The 16,140-nt window shown below is 39.0% G+C and overlaps 1 protein-coding gene across 2 annotated transcripts in view; it reads left to right on the forward strand.

Annotated features, from left to right (window-relative positions):
- The window catches only part of ATG5 (autophagy related 5), a 66,489-nt gene extending 58,155 nt beyond the window's left edge, over positions 1–8,334 (forward strand). Inside the window, exons 8-9 of one of the 2 annotated variants that reach the window (XM_026036638.1) lie at positions 2,671–2,710; positions 6,552–6,649. In XM_026036638.1, the coding sequence (XP_025892423.1) occupies positions 2,671–2,710; positions 6,552–6,627 (116 nt within the window). In that variant the 3' untranslated portion in view covers positions 6,628–6,649. Of the gene's footprint in view, positions 1–2,670; positions 2,711–6,551 lie in introns of both variants that reach the window. The other variant, XM_026036637.1, reaches the window with a different exon arrangement.
- Positions 8,335–16,140: the final 7,806 nt, after the last annotated feature.

Raw genomic sequence — 16,140 nt, forward strand, 5'->3', positions numbered from 1 at the left:
ACCAACCCCTGGAGAGTGGGGAGAGACTGATGTTCTGAACTATTTCGTTTGGAGAAGAGCTTAAGCAATCTTTTCTAAGTCATCGTTTTGAGTTTTTAAACAGTCTTGTTCTGATTTCCTACAAAGGGTCATTTGGTAAACCACTAAACCTTTGACATTCCTTTAAAAGGAAAGTCTTTAAAGAAAAATGCAGAGTTGTGGATCTCTACTGTGAATTGACTTTGAGGCCACATATTTCAAAGAGTCTTGGATATTTGCGTACATATCAAGAATATCCAGAACTGAGAACACATTTAAACAAAGCTTTGAAGTTTAATTTGAGCAATTGTTCTCATGTTCCTGCCAGTTGTTCAGATGAGTTGTGTTCTCACACTGCTGCCATGCCAATTGACCAGATCTATCTGATCATTCTTTTATACCGTTATTGCTGGATTATATCAAGGAAGTGAGGTTCTACTCTGCCAAACCACATCTTATAGTGTGCTTGAAACAATGTTTTTTCCATAGATGATAAAATTTTGAGGAAGAAGACTTGGATGGAACAGTGTATGTAAGGTATATTTCAGTGTGCAAGTTCTTCAGCCAAAGCAGCATCAGTGATCTTCCCAATGTCCAGCGAGATGTGTTGACAGGGATGAACCATCGCTTCTTGCACCATCGTGTTGCACGTCAACTTTTGAGTTCTTGAGGCAGAAAGTGTGCTAAGATTGCTGTGAGAAACTAGTCACTTTGTGCAATGGAGCCTGTGGCTGTAGTGATCTTAGACTGTGAAGTTACTGATTTTTAAATGTAAAGTATTTATATTCAGTAGGGGGGAACTTTAAAATATTAAATGTTTGACAAGCTTGTTCTGAGTTTATTCAAAAGAAGAGTAAATGATCATTTGATCCTGAGATTAACCGAAGCTCAATTTTTTTTTCTTTTTGGCTGTGATTCCCATAAAATTGCATGTCTCAGAATATGTAGGTAAGATTTGTTTGAAGGAAAAGCTTATTTTTCTATTTGAGATACTTATTCTGAAGTCATCATTACTGTGGAATCTGAACATCCTGCCATATTTCTGTGCTCTGTTGCTATTGCATGTCATGCTGGAAAACTGATGGCAGAAATGTTCCAGAATTATTAGCATTTAATTTTATAAATGGAGACAACTGAAATAATGTTTTAACTTTAAACTCTCTCTCTCTCTCTCTGTGTATATATATATTATATATATATATATACACACACACACACACACACACCTCTGTGTGTGTGTGTGTATATATAGGTTATTTATATATGGGAGATATATAAATAAATAAAGCATCAATATTTCATTTATAAATGAATTGAAGACATTCTGTTCCTGCGTTTGCTGACTGATGGTATCTGGCTACAGTGACTGTTACGGTAGCAGTGTGAAAATGTGCATGATCACCCGTTAGCTTAATCTTTTTAAGCTTATGGCTATTGCCTGAGCTCAACATGCAGTCAAAATAATTATGAAGGAAGTTTTGTTATAAATAATAATATCTGATTGTTGTCAGTTTAAATTCCAAGCGTTGGTGTGGTTGTCAATTTAGAACAGATTTCTGTTGAAGGGTTAATGCTCTTCATTAGTTTTTGTGCTAGTAGTTGGAACATCCCTATATCAAATTAAACTGTTATTGACGCAATTGAGGTTTGGGGGTTTTTTAATGTAGCAAGACATTATGACTTGTTCTACACTGGAATTTTTTTTCCTGTTTAAAGATCTTGTCTACTTGAAAGTACATGGAATGAAATAAGTCCTTCAAGTGCTTGTTTATTTAAGTTCTTTTACTGATGCTCTTCAGTTCTTCAGATCATAAGGTTTGTCAGGGGCTGTCTCTATATCTTAGAATCACCAACATGAGGCATACAGAGGCACGGATCACTGCAGCCACTCTTCAGTTACCTTTTCTCACCCGTGATAAGTGAGAATGTATTTGAATTTCTTTGCTTGCTATACAGTATAATCTTTCGTAAATGACTGTAGATAGTTTTGTATGCGATCGTTTGTGCTAGATTGCAAGACTAGCTTTTTGCAAGGAACCTTTTGTCGTTGATGGCCAGAGATTTGGTCCCAGTTTGGCTTTACGCTTTAAAAAAAATTAAAACAAGGGCAGTAATATTTGTTAGTGATGAACTTTAGCTGCATCTTCATGTGAAGCATGTTACTGAAAGTTATAAATTTGTTTAAACAAACAAAAAATCTGGGAGATCCCCTCTCTCGATGCTGAGCACGTGCTGTCCAAGAGAGTGCTGACCACTTCCAAGCGATGGCTCCTAAATATCTGGCACCCTGAGGAGCAGGACCGGGGCAAAGGGAAGTCGGCAAACCATATCCACAGGAGGAGAACTCGCTTCCTTGTCACTCTGTCTTGAAATGAGTTTTCTCGTTGTGTGGTATGCCATGTTGTCAGGAATACATTTATCTAATCTAGAAACAATTATATGCTCCAAAGATGATCGACTTGTGTCCCATTTCTCCAGCTCTTTCAGCTGTGGCTAGGCCTGTAACATTCATAGCACTGCTACTGTGTGGCATATTCTTTGGTTATGCTCCCTCCTGCTTTTCAGTATCCTTGTCCAGTATAGGCCTATGCAAGAAGTACATTATTTGAATTTTACAGGTCTTTTTTTTTTTCCTTAAAATTTCTACAACAGGTCATCTGAAATGTCCCGAAAATGTGTTAATATGCAACAGGTAAGCATAATTTTCATCTCCTGCAGATGAAGTGGCCTGAAGCTTTGGCAGAAGTTTTATAATCTCTGCTCATCTCAGGCCACAAGTAATTTTAGCAGTCTCTGAATTTGTGCATTTTCACAAGGGTAGCAAAGGAAAATCATTTAAGCCTGCAACTTTCACCCTGATAGGAAATGACATGATAGGTCTATAGACTTTCTTGTAAGTGCTAAAAGAGTATTTATTACCTGTTTGTCACTTTGGTAATATAAAAATGCTTTGATCTTAAGTCAATAGTTATCATATATTACAATTTTTTCTATGGAACATTTATTACTATGCTTTTATTTTTCTGGTATTTCCATTATCCTCTTTCTTAATTTGTAACAGAATAAAATAGACCATCCTTAGATCGAATGGTGACCATTCGGTAATTCAGGTTTATCTTGATTAAAAAAGAAAAATATAGATGGGATGTCTGGAAAATTTTAAATCCTTGCTTTGAAGAAAATCAGGCATCTTACTACGTTGCAGAACACTGCAAAATCAATGCCAGCAGTTACGATCTTCTCAGGTGTGGACACGGTGCACTACAAATAAGCAGTTATTTGCCCCAGTTTTTACAGGCTTAATCCAATGACATGACATTAAACTTAATTGTAAGTAAATCATTTACATCTTACACCACTCAAGTATACTTTGCTTAACAATTTGTAATCTTCTAATTTATAGAATCATTTATTTTGTCGATCTTCTTACAGTTTGTATTATCGTAGAATAAAGGGTGGGGAGAGAGGACCTCTCTTCATCTGTCAGCATGCATACAAAGTGACATCTGTGTAAATACGGATGTAAATCAGATGGATGAAGCTTCATGAAGAGATAGCAAATCATCCAGAACTCAGGTGACAGTGGCAGTGGTGGATACTGGTGAGGAAACAATATTTTCCAGCAAATTCTTTTAACATATGTATGTTGACAGGTTTTTGCTATAAAGAGCCATCTATTGGAGAAAAAAATCTCTGCACGTGATTCAGAAAAATGGGGAAATTATTGAAAACACGAAATTTGAAGAAGGCTTTGAAGAGTGAGAGCTTATGGTCGTTAGTAACAAAAGGAGGGGGGAAGGCTAAAGTAAAAACAATAGATTATGTGGAAAAAAAGCTACAGTAAATACAGAATGGATGGATAAGATCTTGCTAGTCAAGCCCCAGGGGTAAAAGGAATTAAGAGGTGATGCCTTGTCAGAGATAATACTGAGGCACAAACAACGCTAATGCAGAGATGCAGACTTCAGTTAAACCCAAACTCTTCATTGACCTCTGAGACTTGCTCAGGTTGCTGAGGAGTGGAATAAAAGATTTGTATGAGAAAGTGGGAACAAAAGTGGGTGGGAACTGGGGGATGGGAGCATCCAGAAAGACTGCTTCTCATTTGTAAGCAAGAGGCATCAAATTGGAGTGTATAAACATGCATACACAACCTTAAAAGTTATGGTAGATAGTACAAGAAAAATCGAGGGAAATACTTCTCTGATTTTCCTCCTGTAACAAGAAGCTGATACTGAAATTCTACAGTATTTCATCTATTTATGCATAGGTTCCCACTAAAAATAGTCAGCAGCTAGCACAGTCCTAATGCCATATGGTGTAATGCAAACCTAGACTAGACTGTTCATAGACACTGGTTAGTTAACAAGGACATGAGTAATGGCCCACTTGCATTTGACATGAACAGACTGGTTTCAAATTCATCTTATTTGTATCTTCAGTACGCTGCAGGTAGTGAAGATAAAAGAGAACTTGTAGATATTCATTGAATTCAGTAAAATCAGTCACTGCCACCACATACTTGAATGCTTGCATGAGAAACCTTTTTATTTTTTTTGATTCTAGAAGTGAAAAATTCCCTGGGTAGCTTTTCCGGAGAGAGTGATTGCTGATGATTCACTGTTGAAAGGGAAATAAAGAATTGAATTGGTTCTGAGCAGACTTTTATCTGTCAGCCCATTAGTAAGAATGCTCTTGTTAAATTCACAAATTTCACAAATCACACAGCTATAGGAACAACCGTAAGATATATTTAAGGACAGGATTATGACACAAAATCTGGAGGAAATGGAAAAAAAATTCAGAGAAAAATTTAAGGGCTAATATGTCTAAATTACTGTGTAGATTTTGATGAATAATCAAATAATTTTGCAGTACTATACTCATTATGTTGGCAAGTAGAATGAAATTCTGTGCTCTTGGGATTTTATTTAACTGTTGGGGAAGTTTTTTTTTTTCAAGCTGCCTTCTTTTTTTTTTTTTTTCCCAGCATATTTCAGAATGCAAAAATCATTCTAGAGGAGTTCAGAGACTAATACTGTCATTTCTGCCCATGTATGCCAATGTGTTGTTTCCAAAAAATTAACTGGTAACACAAAATGTAAATGACTGCCATCAAATTTGGCCAATTTGTAGAAACCAGTTATCAGCTTTATTTTGAGAAGTGTTAAAAATATTTTTATGGAATCAAGCTGTGTATGTTTGTCTAATTGAGGGCTTGTACAGAATAAGGTACCCTATGCAGGTGGCATGTAACTAATATGTAAGGCTAGAATTTGGACAAATACCTGGCTTTTTGCATCTGCAGGGTGTATTATTGCTACCATAAAGTCAACAGGGATTCAAGGATAACTTGATTACAGGTATGGCTTAGGTTGTGCTGGTGTGGATACCAATCTACAGTAAATGCTTCAGAGAGCTGAAAAATCACTTTGTTTATTGAATCCAAGTAACATTTTGTGTTTTCAAACTAGGCATTATGTTAAAACTAGGGGAAGAGAATGAAAGAGCCAACAACAGGTCCAGTCACTCCGCAGTCCTGCAGAGCTCTTGGGGAGCAGTTTTCTGACGGGGACTGTCCCCTCTTCTTGGGCAAGGGGGAGACAAGATGCCAGCTGGGGAAGGCAATGGTGGTATTTCTGAGCACTCGCTGTGGTGGGTCGATGTGAGAAATGCCAGAGTATAAAAACAGTAAAAGGTCACTGTCTTTTTTCCTAACCATTATTTGGAGCATATTTCAAATACTGTTCTCTCAAGACTGAGATAAATTTTCATTTGGGTTTTTTTTTTAGTTCATTTTGTGATAGTTATGTCAGTTGGTTTAGCTGGTTCCCATCATTTGAACCAGAGGATCAAAGTATTTGCTTCCTTCGGGACAAATATAAATAAAAAGAGTTGAAATATTCTTAGAATATATTCTTGTCATACTGGGAATCATTTGTTAACATAACTTTTCCACAACATGAAACTAAGTGAGGAAAAAGTTGGTGCCAACTTAGCATTTGAGTAATTGTCGGTAATACTGTTAAATATTTAAGATGTAATTTGCAGCAAAATAAAATCCCTTCAGGAATATCATGACATATTACATGTGTTGTGCTGAAAAAGCTGTATTACATGTAAAGCATTGCATATAATTACATATATTACATCCTAAAGTTGGATTTTTAGAAAGTTTAAGCAATGTCAGAAGTAGGATCCATACAAATCTCACGTGGCTATGACTTGGAGAGATGGATTTGCCTTAACTGGGTTAACAGGAAGCTGTAGGAGAAAAGGTTGCGAGCAGTAGAGTGACACTTTCATTAAGTTTCATTCTAACCATTTTTTTTCTTGGAATTGATTTTAGCTCGAGGTTTCTGTTTTAGATGATACAATTCTCCGCCTTCTCCATACCGATGTTTCTTGCTTTCCATTCTCTTAAATGTCAAACTTGGTAGCACCGCAGCTCTTTCTCCTGCAAGCTAGCTGTGTTTAATCTTTCTGTGAACCCTGCAAGGTGCCTGAGTGGTTTCTCTTTTTCTTTGAATTAGATGGAGAAAAGAAGACTCAAGTGATGATTCATGGAATCGAGCCGATGCTGGAAACACCACTGCAGTGGCTAAGTGAACACATGAGCTATCCAGATAACTTTCTTCACATTAGTATCATTCCCCGGCCTACCGATTGACACTCAACTCTACCGGTATAAGGATCATTCTCGAGCTCGTATGAGAAGAGCATGTCAACTTTTTGGTTCTTGATGGAGGCAGTTGGACAGGCAGAAAAAAAAAATGAAAAAAACAAAAGCAAAAATGAAACAAAACAAGAAGTCCTCACTGAGCCAAACAGGAAGAGAGATCCTCTCAGCAGCTAGGGGCAATTGGGCTGCTCTTTCTCTGCATCACCACTGCTTTTCTTCCCTGCTGTAATTAAACTTTGGTTGCGATGTGAAAGCCTGTGGAGGACTTCCACAAGTCTGCTGTTTTCTTGTAAAATAGAATGAAGCTGAAACTGTCAGCCTGAAGAGCAAGTGGAAATATGCCACTCGATTGTATTTCTGATTCACAAATAAACAGGGGTATTTCCTAAAGCGGTCGTGTTTCACCTTGGAGAGTGGAAAGATTGGTTTAATTTTCTAGAAAGTTAGACACTGAGAGATTCAGTTACCAATAGCTTTTTGTAAAAGATCAGATTACTGTAAACCCATCTTTCCTTAATGAGAATTTCATGTTTACAGTATGTGTATTGGTATGCAAATGATCTTTTAACTTTGATAACAAGCAGTGAGAGATTTTAAAGTAAACCCATGAGCATGTTTTGCCATTTAAAAACATGCACAACTTAATAACTTACAAATACTTTTGATTTGTATGCAGTTACTTAATGTACTCCAGTATGTTTATTATTCAAACCAGTTTTCATAGAATAGCAACGATGTAGGATAATTTGTCTCAGGATTTGTCACAGCATTTCTTTGTGTTCATCTATTTTTTTTCTGTGAGAATATTTTCTTAAATTAGTTTAAGAAATTTAAGCGGAAAAAAAAAAGTAAATGGATGTTGCAAACTATTGTATCCTGCTCTTTATTCCCATAGACTAGAAAACAGTTAAATCACAGTACGATGAACAGATGTATTGCTTTTTAATAATTTTGAATTTTGGAAAGCTGAGGCTTTTCCATCTAATAGTACTTTACATCTGAATTTAGTTTTCTCCTGTGGTCCCTGGGTAATTAGTCTGAAATTTAAAAGCTTATAATCTCATTTCATAGATTTTCCCTCAATTTAGCAGATGTATTTTTAGATTCTTGGTTTGCTTTTTTGTTTGTGTATTTTTTAGTGTTTGTTACCATTACAGCTGCTACTAGGATTCTGCCATTTTTCGTTATGTTGAATTCATCAAACTGTGCCATCTTGTCTTGTCTTTATTCCTTTCGTAGTTTGTGGCACAAGATTATGTTTACCATAAACACCAAGTACATTTTCTAAACAGAACATGACGTTTTTATTTGGGGAAAAAAAAAAAAAAAAGAAGAGTAGCTGTTAAAGTTGTTAGTGATCTTGGCTTGCAAATATTGTGGCAGCTCCCACTGCTGCTGCCATTCAGCTTTGCTTCTACACTGCCTTTATGGTGGGACACTTACCTGTGTCTGGAAAAGAAGAAACCAAGAATCCAGTCCATCAAAAACCTCTTTAAAGAGAGAAGTCTTTAGGCAGGGGTAGAATTGAAGCTAGAAGAGCCCCGAGGGCACAAAAACCTCAACAAAACAAATAGTGTTTTAAATGCAAATGAGGAAATAGCACTAAGGATAGCAACAGAGGGAGAAAAGCACCAGTGAATCACACACTGTGTTATGCGGATCAAGAAGAATTTTGGAAATGAAACAAAATGATCCGTGTTTATGAAGAATTGAAATACAATCTTCTTACAGTGGGATGATTTGGATGAATTATTCCAATTTTCAGCTCTGTTTGCAATTTTTGTTAGCAGTGTTGGATTGGCATATGTAAACTTCTGCAGGCAGCCACATCTAAATATTCTGGAGAATTTCAACAGACTGCCAGTGAATAAAGGAAATATTTTGTAGAGTCTTCATATTAAGAAAAAAAGGGATTTTTGTAGGGATAATTTTCCATTATTTGGGATAAATATAAGAAGCAGTGCATTTGAGGAAAAAGGAGAAAAAAAACTATAAGACTTTCTTTTGTTGTAAGGTAAAATGGAGTAAGTCACTGCCTATTTTAACGTATTCTTATACACCAGCATTTTAAATATTCAGCTCTCTTCTCATGCCCTGTGTTTGCTAGTAAATCCAACTTTTAAGGCCTGGCATGAAAAAAACAATAAAAAGCCTGGCTTTAAAGCATACTCTTTTCTCTTATTTTAACTATTTAAAGTTTATTAAAAAAAAAAAAAAGAAAGAAGGTTTGAGTCTGTCTTTATTTCCAGCTAAATAAGGAATTTTTTTTTGTGATGGAAGGAAAACATCTACTAATGCTCAAGTAAGTAAATTTTGTATTTATTTAGGTATGCTGGTAGAAGAATGTGTCCGAGCAAAAGCACTATGTTACAAAAAGCATCTTTGCTTTATCCAATTTTAATCATATGATATTTTCCTGTTTTATTTTCACTGTGTTACTGCGTGAATAATAGTAGCAGGAGGTGAACACTGACAATAATTACATTTTCTTCAGTGTGAAATTCTGTAACTTCTAAAGAAGCAGAATCGGTCCGAATTGGTCCAAGTCCCCCTAAAACAACTTCTCCCTAGGTGGTTGCCTGTCTGTGTTGAGGACAACCCCTCCTCTGCTGCAGGTTTGGGTTTGAGGAGCTGGGGAACAAGCTGAAAGGAAGATGGATGAAATGGGCAAGCGCCGGTTGCCTGTGGCAGCCGCCATCGGAGCCGGGACCTGGGAAGGCCCCTTTGGGGGTGTCCCCATGTGCTTTGTCCTCAGAGTTATCCGCTGAGGAGCAGCCGTCACCATCACTCCCAGTATTGCTGATTTGGGCCACAATCACAGCGTTTTTCACCCCCTTCTATGGCGAGTGACATCTAGATGGCCAATCCTTGTTTATGGAACTGGTGATGACTTCCATTTTGGTGCTTTTCCAATGTCAATACTTAGGAAAATCTGCATCTCAGGTGTATTAATATAGTGGCACGCTCCTAGGCCTAACAGGTGACTCTTGGCTTTTGGCTGTGTTTTAAACAGACGTGTTACATGCTTGCCAGTGATAACTTAGCAAAGCAAGAGGCTAAACAAAAATAAGACAGATTAATCCATTTTCTAGGAACTTTGCAAAATGAACGTTACGTACAACAGTCCCATTGTAACCTCCCTGAACAACCTAGGTGTGATTTTGCAGCAGTGTGAAACAACCTAGGTGTGAAAGGCAGCAGTAATGAAGAGAACGTGTTTATTCAGGAACTCCTCAGTGTAGAAATTAGGATCAGTGGCTTATACATTTGAATAAGCCTGGCATTGATACCGGCTCTTAAATTGTGCTAGAGAGCAGGTTTGTGACCAGGAGTTTGTCTTCTGCGAGGGCTGTTGCAAAGGGATCAAATGGGGAGTTTGAGTGACTCTGACGTGAGCCACCATGTTAACAAACTTTTGCCCTCCAGCAAAAGCAAAGTTATTCTGAAAGGCCTCTGTGGAATAAATAGTATTATTTTCTAAAGTATGAGAAAGGATCTGTATAGAGGTTTTTTAGAATATCACCCCAAATAGAAAGTTCTTTCAAAATTCAAGCAGGTAGGTGTCTGTTCTGTGTCAAGACTTTTGGTTTCAAGACAGTGCTGGTGACATTTCAAAATGTCATGCTAAACCTCAGTAATATCTCATTGGAGATGTAAAAAGATGTCAAGTTTCAAGTGCTCAGAAATAGATTTCAGATTTCTGTAGTTTTAAGTCACACTGTCATGATAGTCTGAAAGAAGAGTTTAAATGATCGTGAGATGTGTGTTTGCTTTCCTTGCCCTTTCATGCATGCGAGAGTCAAGTAATTCAGTTATTTTAACTACAAAAAGAAACATTATTTTTTAAAGTAGAGGTTAAAGAACACAAATAAATGTTCTTTCAAATATAGCTATGCAAGCTGGTAAATGAAGGTTAGTTTTATGGAAGTTTAGTTTTTGTTTCTGTGTGTATAAAATTGCTAACTATTATATTAAGTTTAAAGTTATAATTTTCCACATTGTTTAAGTAGTATTTATAGTGGATTAAAAGCACTTTGGACAGAATGAGAGGCAGTCAAAGGCGGTGCTAAACCTGGAGGCTGAAGGGGCTTGACTTCACTGTGCTCGAAACTGCCAAAATGCATCAGATTTTAGAAGAGCACCTGCTCTTCTTTGAAGACCTTCAGAAGCCTTAATCCTTGCATCACTTCACTAATACAGGTCAGCAGAGGCAATAAAATGAATAAGCTGTGGGAGCAAATGTATGATCTAGTTACTAAGGCACGTTATATTCCCATCGTGGTGTCTGCGATGTTTCTGAGCTGTGTGGTGGACGTGGGGAAGCTGATGCGTTGCTTGTTTTGCAGCGCCTGGAATCCGGAGGATCGTTCACTAGTTCTTGTGAAATATGTTTTGTAAGTTCACACACACGTCTCAAAAGCTCCTAGAGGTCAGGTCTTCTCTCAAAGAAAACTAGGTTGTGCTGGAAAAAAAACAGTCAACCGAGTTATCTGGATCCTCCTGCCACCCCTTTTAATTGCCCTCGTCATATGCATGAGACTTTTTATGAGAAGCAGCGCTTTTGTATCTACCAGGTAATTAATTATGAAGATGAGAAGCTGCTGCGGGGCCTTTTCTCTTTTCCCCTGCCCTGTTTGGTGCCTGCAGAGCTTCACCTGCCCTTACTTGGGCCGGTGCCTGGGAGCGGGAGGCAGCCGTGGGAGCGCGAGGCGAGCTCTGAAGGCGCCGCGTTTCCTTACGCGGGTGTCACAAAATGGAGGGCGCCCTGTGGTTCAGCAGTGGGATCCTGGCACCACAACAGGGCACGTGGATGGGATTCCCAGCGCTAGAGCTGGTCAGGTTGGAGGTGCTTTGTGGGCCCTCTTGAGGGCTCTGCAAATGCAAAGCAACCCGGAGAAACCGTTCACAGGACTTTTTCCTTGCCTATGTTGGGATTTGGTTGCTTGGGGTCAACAGTGTCCCCACTGCCATTTAAAGACAATGCTTTTAACATGGGAGCTGAGAGGAGGCACTCGTGTGTATTTTCATCAGCACTGAAGATCAGAATGGAAACTGTTGGTCAGAAACATGCATGCTCTTCAGGCTTTAATTAAAATAATCTGCACTTCAGAGGTTAGATTTCCAACAGTCATATGTACGCACACCCTCACTGGCTTTTTATTTCCACAGTTCAAAATTAGCAAAATAAGCTAGTGGTCATTCATCTAAAGATTATCCGTGTGTGTTCAGGGCAGGTTGGAGGCAGGAGGAGACGGTGGGAGTGACCCCGTGGCTGCTCTGCCCAGGAAGCTGTGCGGGTTGTTCATTATTTCCACCTACACCATCTCATTACTCTGATTTAGTCCCTTACTTGCAAACTCATTGTTTTCTAAATTTGCTTCTTTTTTTTTTTTTTCCCTTTTAATCTGTGACCTCAGCTGAGTAGAGATCAGCGCTCGCGCTGCCTCTCGCTCTGAAGTGGTCGCCTTCGCCTCTGCTCCGTGGGACAGTACTAACTGACAAAGCCAACGTGACTAAAACCGGGCTCTTGGAGCACTCAGTGACCCTTCTGTTGAGTTTTCCTTCTGCTTTGGAAGCACAAGTTGTTTTTCTGCTGGCTGTCACCACAAACTGGGTAGCCCTGGGTAGGGAAGCAATCTGGGGAGGAGAGCTGTGTAAGGGAGGGAAGAGGGCAGCAAGGAGAGCAATCAGTGAAGGTGGTGCTTGAGAGACAGCAATTAGTGGGAGGGAAATGACAGTGTTGGAGTCCTTATCTCTCCATGATTTCATGTTCATAACCCTGGAGCTTCCACCTCGTGTTTGCCTTTTCTTCCTTCCATGAACCTGGCTGCTGGCTTTCATGTGCTAAGTGCAGCGTCTCACACCTCTGGTCTTTCATGATTCTGTGGCTCCTTGGGGCAAACAACGTAATTCAGAGGGAATATTTAACCTATGGTTTCATATGTTGCTGAGGAAGTCTCTTATTTTACAAAGTATTGTCTTGAGACATTTTCCTTTGCAGCAGATCCTAGATTTTGGCCTTGAATATTCAACTGCCTGGAAGCAGGAGATGGTGCACAAAGCTTAGGGGAGGTTTGCACAGCCACTTCTCGTCGCTGGTTCCTGACGTGTTGTGGAAAACTGAATCACTTTTCCCCCCCCCCCCCCCCCCCCACATATATGATGTTCCCTTTGGGGAACTTTGTGCCATGGAAGATAATTTTATTGTTTTGAAGTAGCTTTTATACTTTTATGAATATTTCAGGCATAGTAGCAGAATAAAGTTTCATTGTGTAATAAATAATAAAGCTCTAAACAAAACAGTTTTGATCACAGTTTCTGTTTCATATGCCTATCAGAATAAGGTCATGTTTCATTTGGCTTAGTTGTAGGAAAAAGATCTAATTGCTCCTAATCAGAAGAGGGCATGCTATTTTTAATCACTAGCTCTCTACACTTTGCCACCTTTAAATGAGAAATTGTACAAGGACTTTTACCTTTCTACTGTGCTAGCTTTTTGCTGAACCCTTCAGACAGGTTTCCAATCAATCCACTTCCTTATTGAAATTGTCCAGTTTTGTTTTATCACGTGTAAAATCTAAGGGCACGTCAGCTGTTGAGGGATCACTGAGACAGTAGCCATTGTAGCAATAAATAAATATCAGTGGAATGATGTGTCCTTTACAAGTATCCTTTACAAAGAAATCGGTGTCTGTCTTCAGTGAAATAAGTGGTGTCCTAAATCTGGTCATGCATTCAATTATTTCAGTGGTATGAGGGTAAGATCTTAACGGGTCTTCTTACAGTTTTCTTGAACTATACTGTGGGTGTTTCTCTGCCTGTCAGTGAGAGGCACTACTTGGTCTTTGTCTCTTGCTGAAAGGTGAATGGGTTCTGCTGTGGTTGCCTTCTCTGGAAGACATAGCAGGGAATCACATCCCCTCCGGCCTCGGGAAAGCGTTTTGGGTTTGGTGTCTCTTGAAATGGGGTCTGAGGAAAAAAAATCATTGCTGTCTCTGAAGCCTGCCTGTTTGCACCTTCCTCCTCTCCAACGTAGTTGTCACCATTTTTGGTAATACAGTCCTCGTTTTTTGTTGCTCGATTGGAATAAAAACAAAGTGAAGTGTAGCTCCTTAGCGTGAAGACAAATTCTTGAGCTATCATTTCAGGGATTTCTGCAATTTAAGTCTTTCAAGTTTTGGAACCACACCTCTAACGGAGACTTAGCCTGGGTAATCGCAAGCTGTTAGCTAGATAACAGGAGGTGTAAATTCAGTTCACTTCAAAAACTGGCACTGAAGTAAATTAAAGTACTTACAAAGGCTTTTAGCAACTTCATTCACACATCTTCTACTGGCTTTGTGCAATCAGCTTTCTATAAACTTTCAAAAAGAAAGATTATTCAAGGTCATGTGATGGCATATTGAGGAGGCCCCTAACAGCATTACACAACTCTCCTCCCGGCACCCTCCTCAGTTCCCGGGTGCAATTAGCAGTGCTTCAAAATCACATGCAGCTTCTCTTCCCAAACTTTTGATGCTATCAGGAGACTTGAGAGTTAAAGGGGGAAAAAAAAGTTTATTTTTAAAGGGAGTTTATTCATCACTAAAAGGTGCTGAAACAATCAAAGACATCCAGTTAGTGGTATCAGCAGGTAACTCTTTGCTGTGAGATGTTGCCCACGTAAGATAAAAATGCATGCTAAACAGGTATTATATTCAAGATTAGGAATGAACTGTAACATGTTTAGCTGTTCTACTTTCATCCTAATGTTTTGTGAAGGTGCTCCATTGAGGTGGATGTGGATACCATCAAATAAAGATAAGATCCTTAACATCTTAAGGCATGGGCATGTGCCACAGTTGCCACATAATAAACAAGGGCGTTTGCTTTTCAGAGATTCCCAGAGATAGCTAACTTTTACCTCCCAAGGCAAACAAGTTGCTTATGTCTCAGTAAGAGCAGGGTGCTTTGTCTAGCATTGACAAGGGAGTGAGAGTGTGAAAATGAGTAATTATCATGGATACCTTTACCCTAGAGTAGTCATTTCGAGTACCCATCTGTACCTTTTGTTTTCTTCTTAGAGACTTGCTTATATCAAACAGCTTTTGCATCTGTAGGAAGAGTGGCAGCCAGTACTGTGGGGGAAGGATCTCCTTCAGAGAAAGAGCTGACTACCATCATTGTCCTGGTCTCTGGTCTTTTAATTGCTCTCAGTAAAACACTCCCCAACCTTTTAGTTCTCAAATTCATTTGCGTTGTTGCTTGCTCAGAACAGTCTGCTGCTTTATCTAGGTTCATAACCTTGCAGAGATGGATGTAAATTTTGCTATTTAGTCACACCGTCATCAACATATGAAGAGTATCTCAGGAGTTCTTAGAGCTAGTGCCAGAAAAAAGCCGAGAGCTAGGAGATACACACAACTCTTGTGACCTACCAGAATGGCAGGAGCTCCAGTCTTGCATTTTAAATGGTTCTACAAGTTTTTTGATGTAGCAGCAGCAAAGAAAGATTTCTTGGTCATATTTGTCTGGTGTTTGGGAAGGTGGGATGGCAACTAGAGGCTTTGCTGCTGCTTATCCTAAACCTCCCACTTTGCAAGCAGAGTCCTTCAGTTTGTGCCATGGGATGACAGCATGTGAAAGTTTTGCTTCCATGAGAACTTTTATTTCAATTTTACTTGGCAGAATCAATTGGTAGTTTCGGAGTAAAGGATTTTGCACTACTTGTGGTAGAAAGTGTTTTTCAAAGCTGAAGAATTTGCAGTGTTTTCTAAAGATGGTCTGACACTGCTAATAGAAATCTTTACCTCTCCTTCCCCTGCCTATCCCCCCAAAATAAATTGATTGATCTTGTTTGATTTTCATTGATCTTGCTTAATTTGAGAGATTTTGATAAGAGGCGATGATAAGGAGAATACTTTATCCCCCGCTCAACTTCTGGAGATCAGTATTGTCCTAAAGAAGTCAAGTAGGTCTGGGTCATAGGTGAAATTTCAGGCTTTGATTATAGACAATTTTTTATTGGAAAACTAGAATCAAATCCTTGAGCTGGCAACAGAGAGACTTAAGGCCCGTACTTATGCAGTGTGTGCTTTGGATACAGCGAGTTGCCATGGCCTGGGCCTAAGTTTCAAATAACCTGTAAGCAAGAGAAGTATTTCAAGAGGCTGATTAGCAGAGGTATTGTGGACACTGAAGACACCCTAAAACCTCACACCAATGAACTATTTCATGACAACAATGTCCCAGCCCACTCTTCCAGAGCTGTGTTATTTTGTTCATTTGCTACACTTCAAAAGCGATAGAAATACAGTAGGGTTGGCACTCTGATATCTGGGTGCCTCTGATAACAGACACTAGCTTCTCTTTCCTTCTGTGGTCAGATACAACTACTGGAGAAAAACAGGAATAGTTTGAATCCCTGCAAGCCACGGGGAGCCTTGGCATGCGAAGCGGCC

Source organism: Nothoprocta perdicaria, unplaced genomic scaffold (genome assembly GCF_003342845.1).
Source record: "Nothoprocta perdicaria isolate Ctin4 unplaced genomic scaffold, notPer1 scaffold_182, whole genome shotgun sequence".
NCBI lineage: Eukaryota > Metazoa > Chordata > Aves > Tinamiformes > Tinamidae > Nothoprocta > Nothoprocta perdicaria.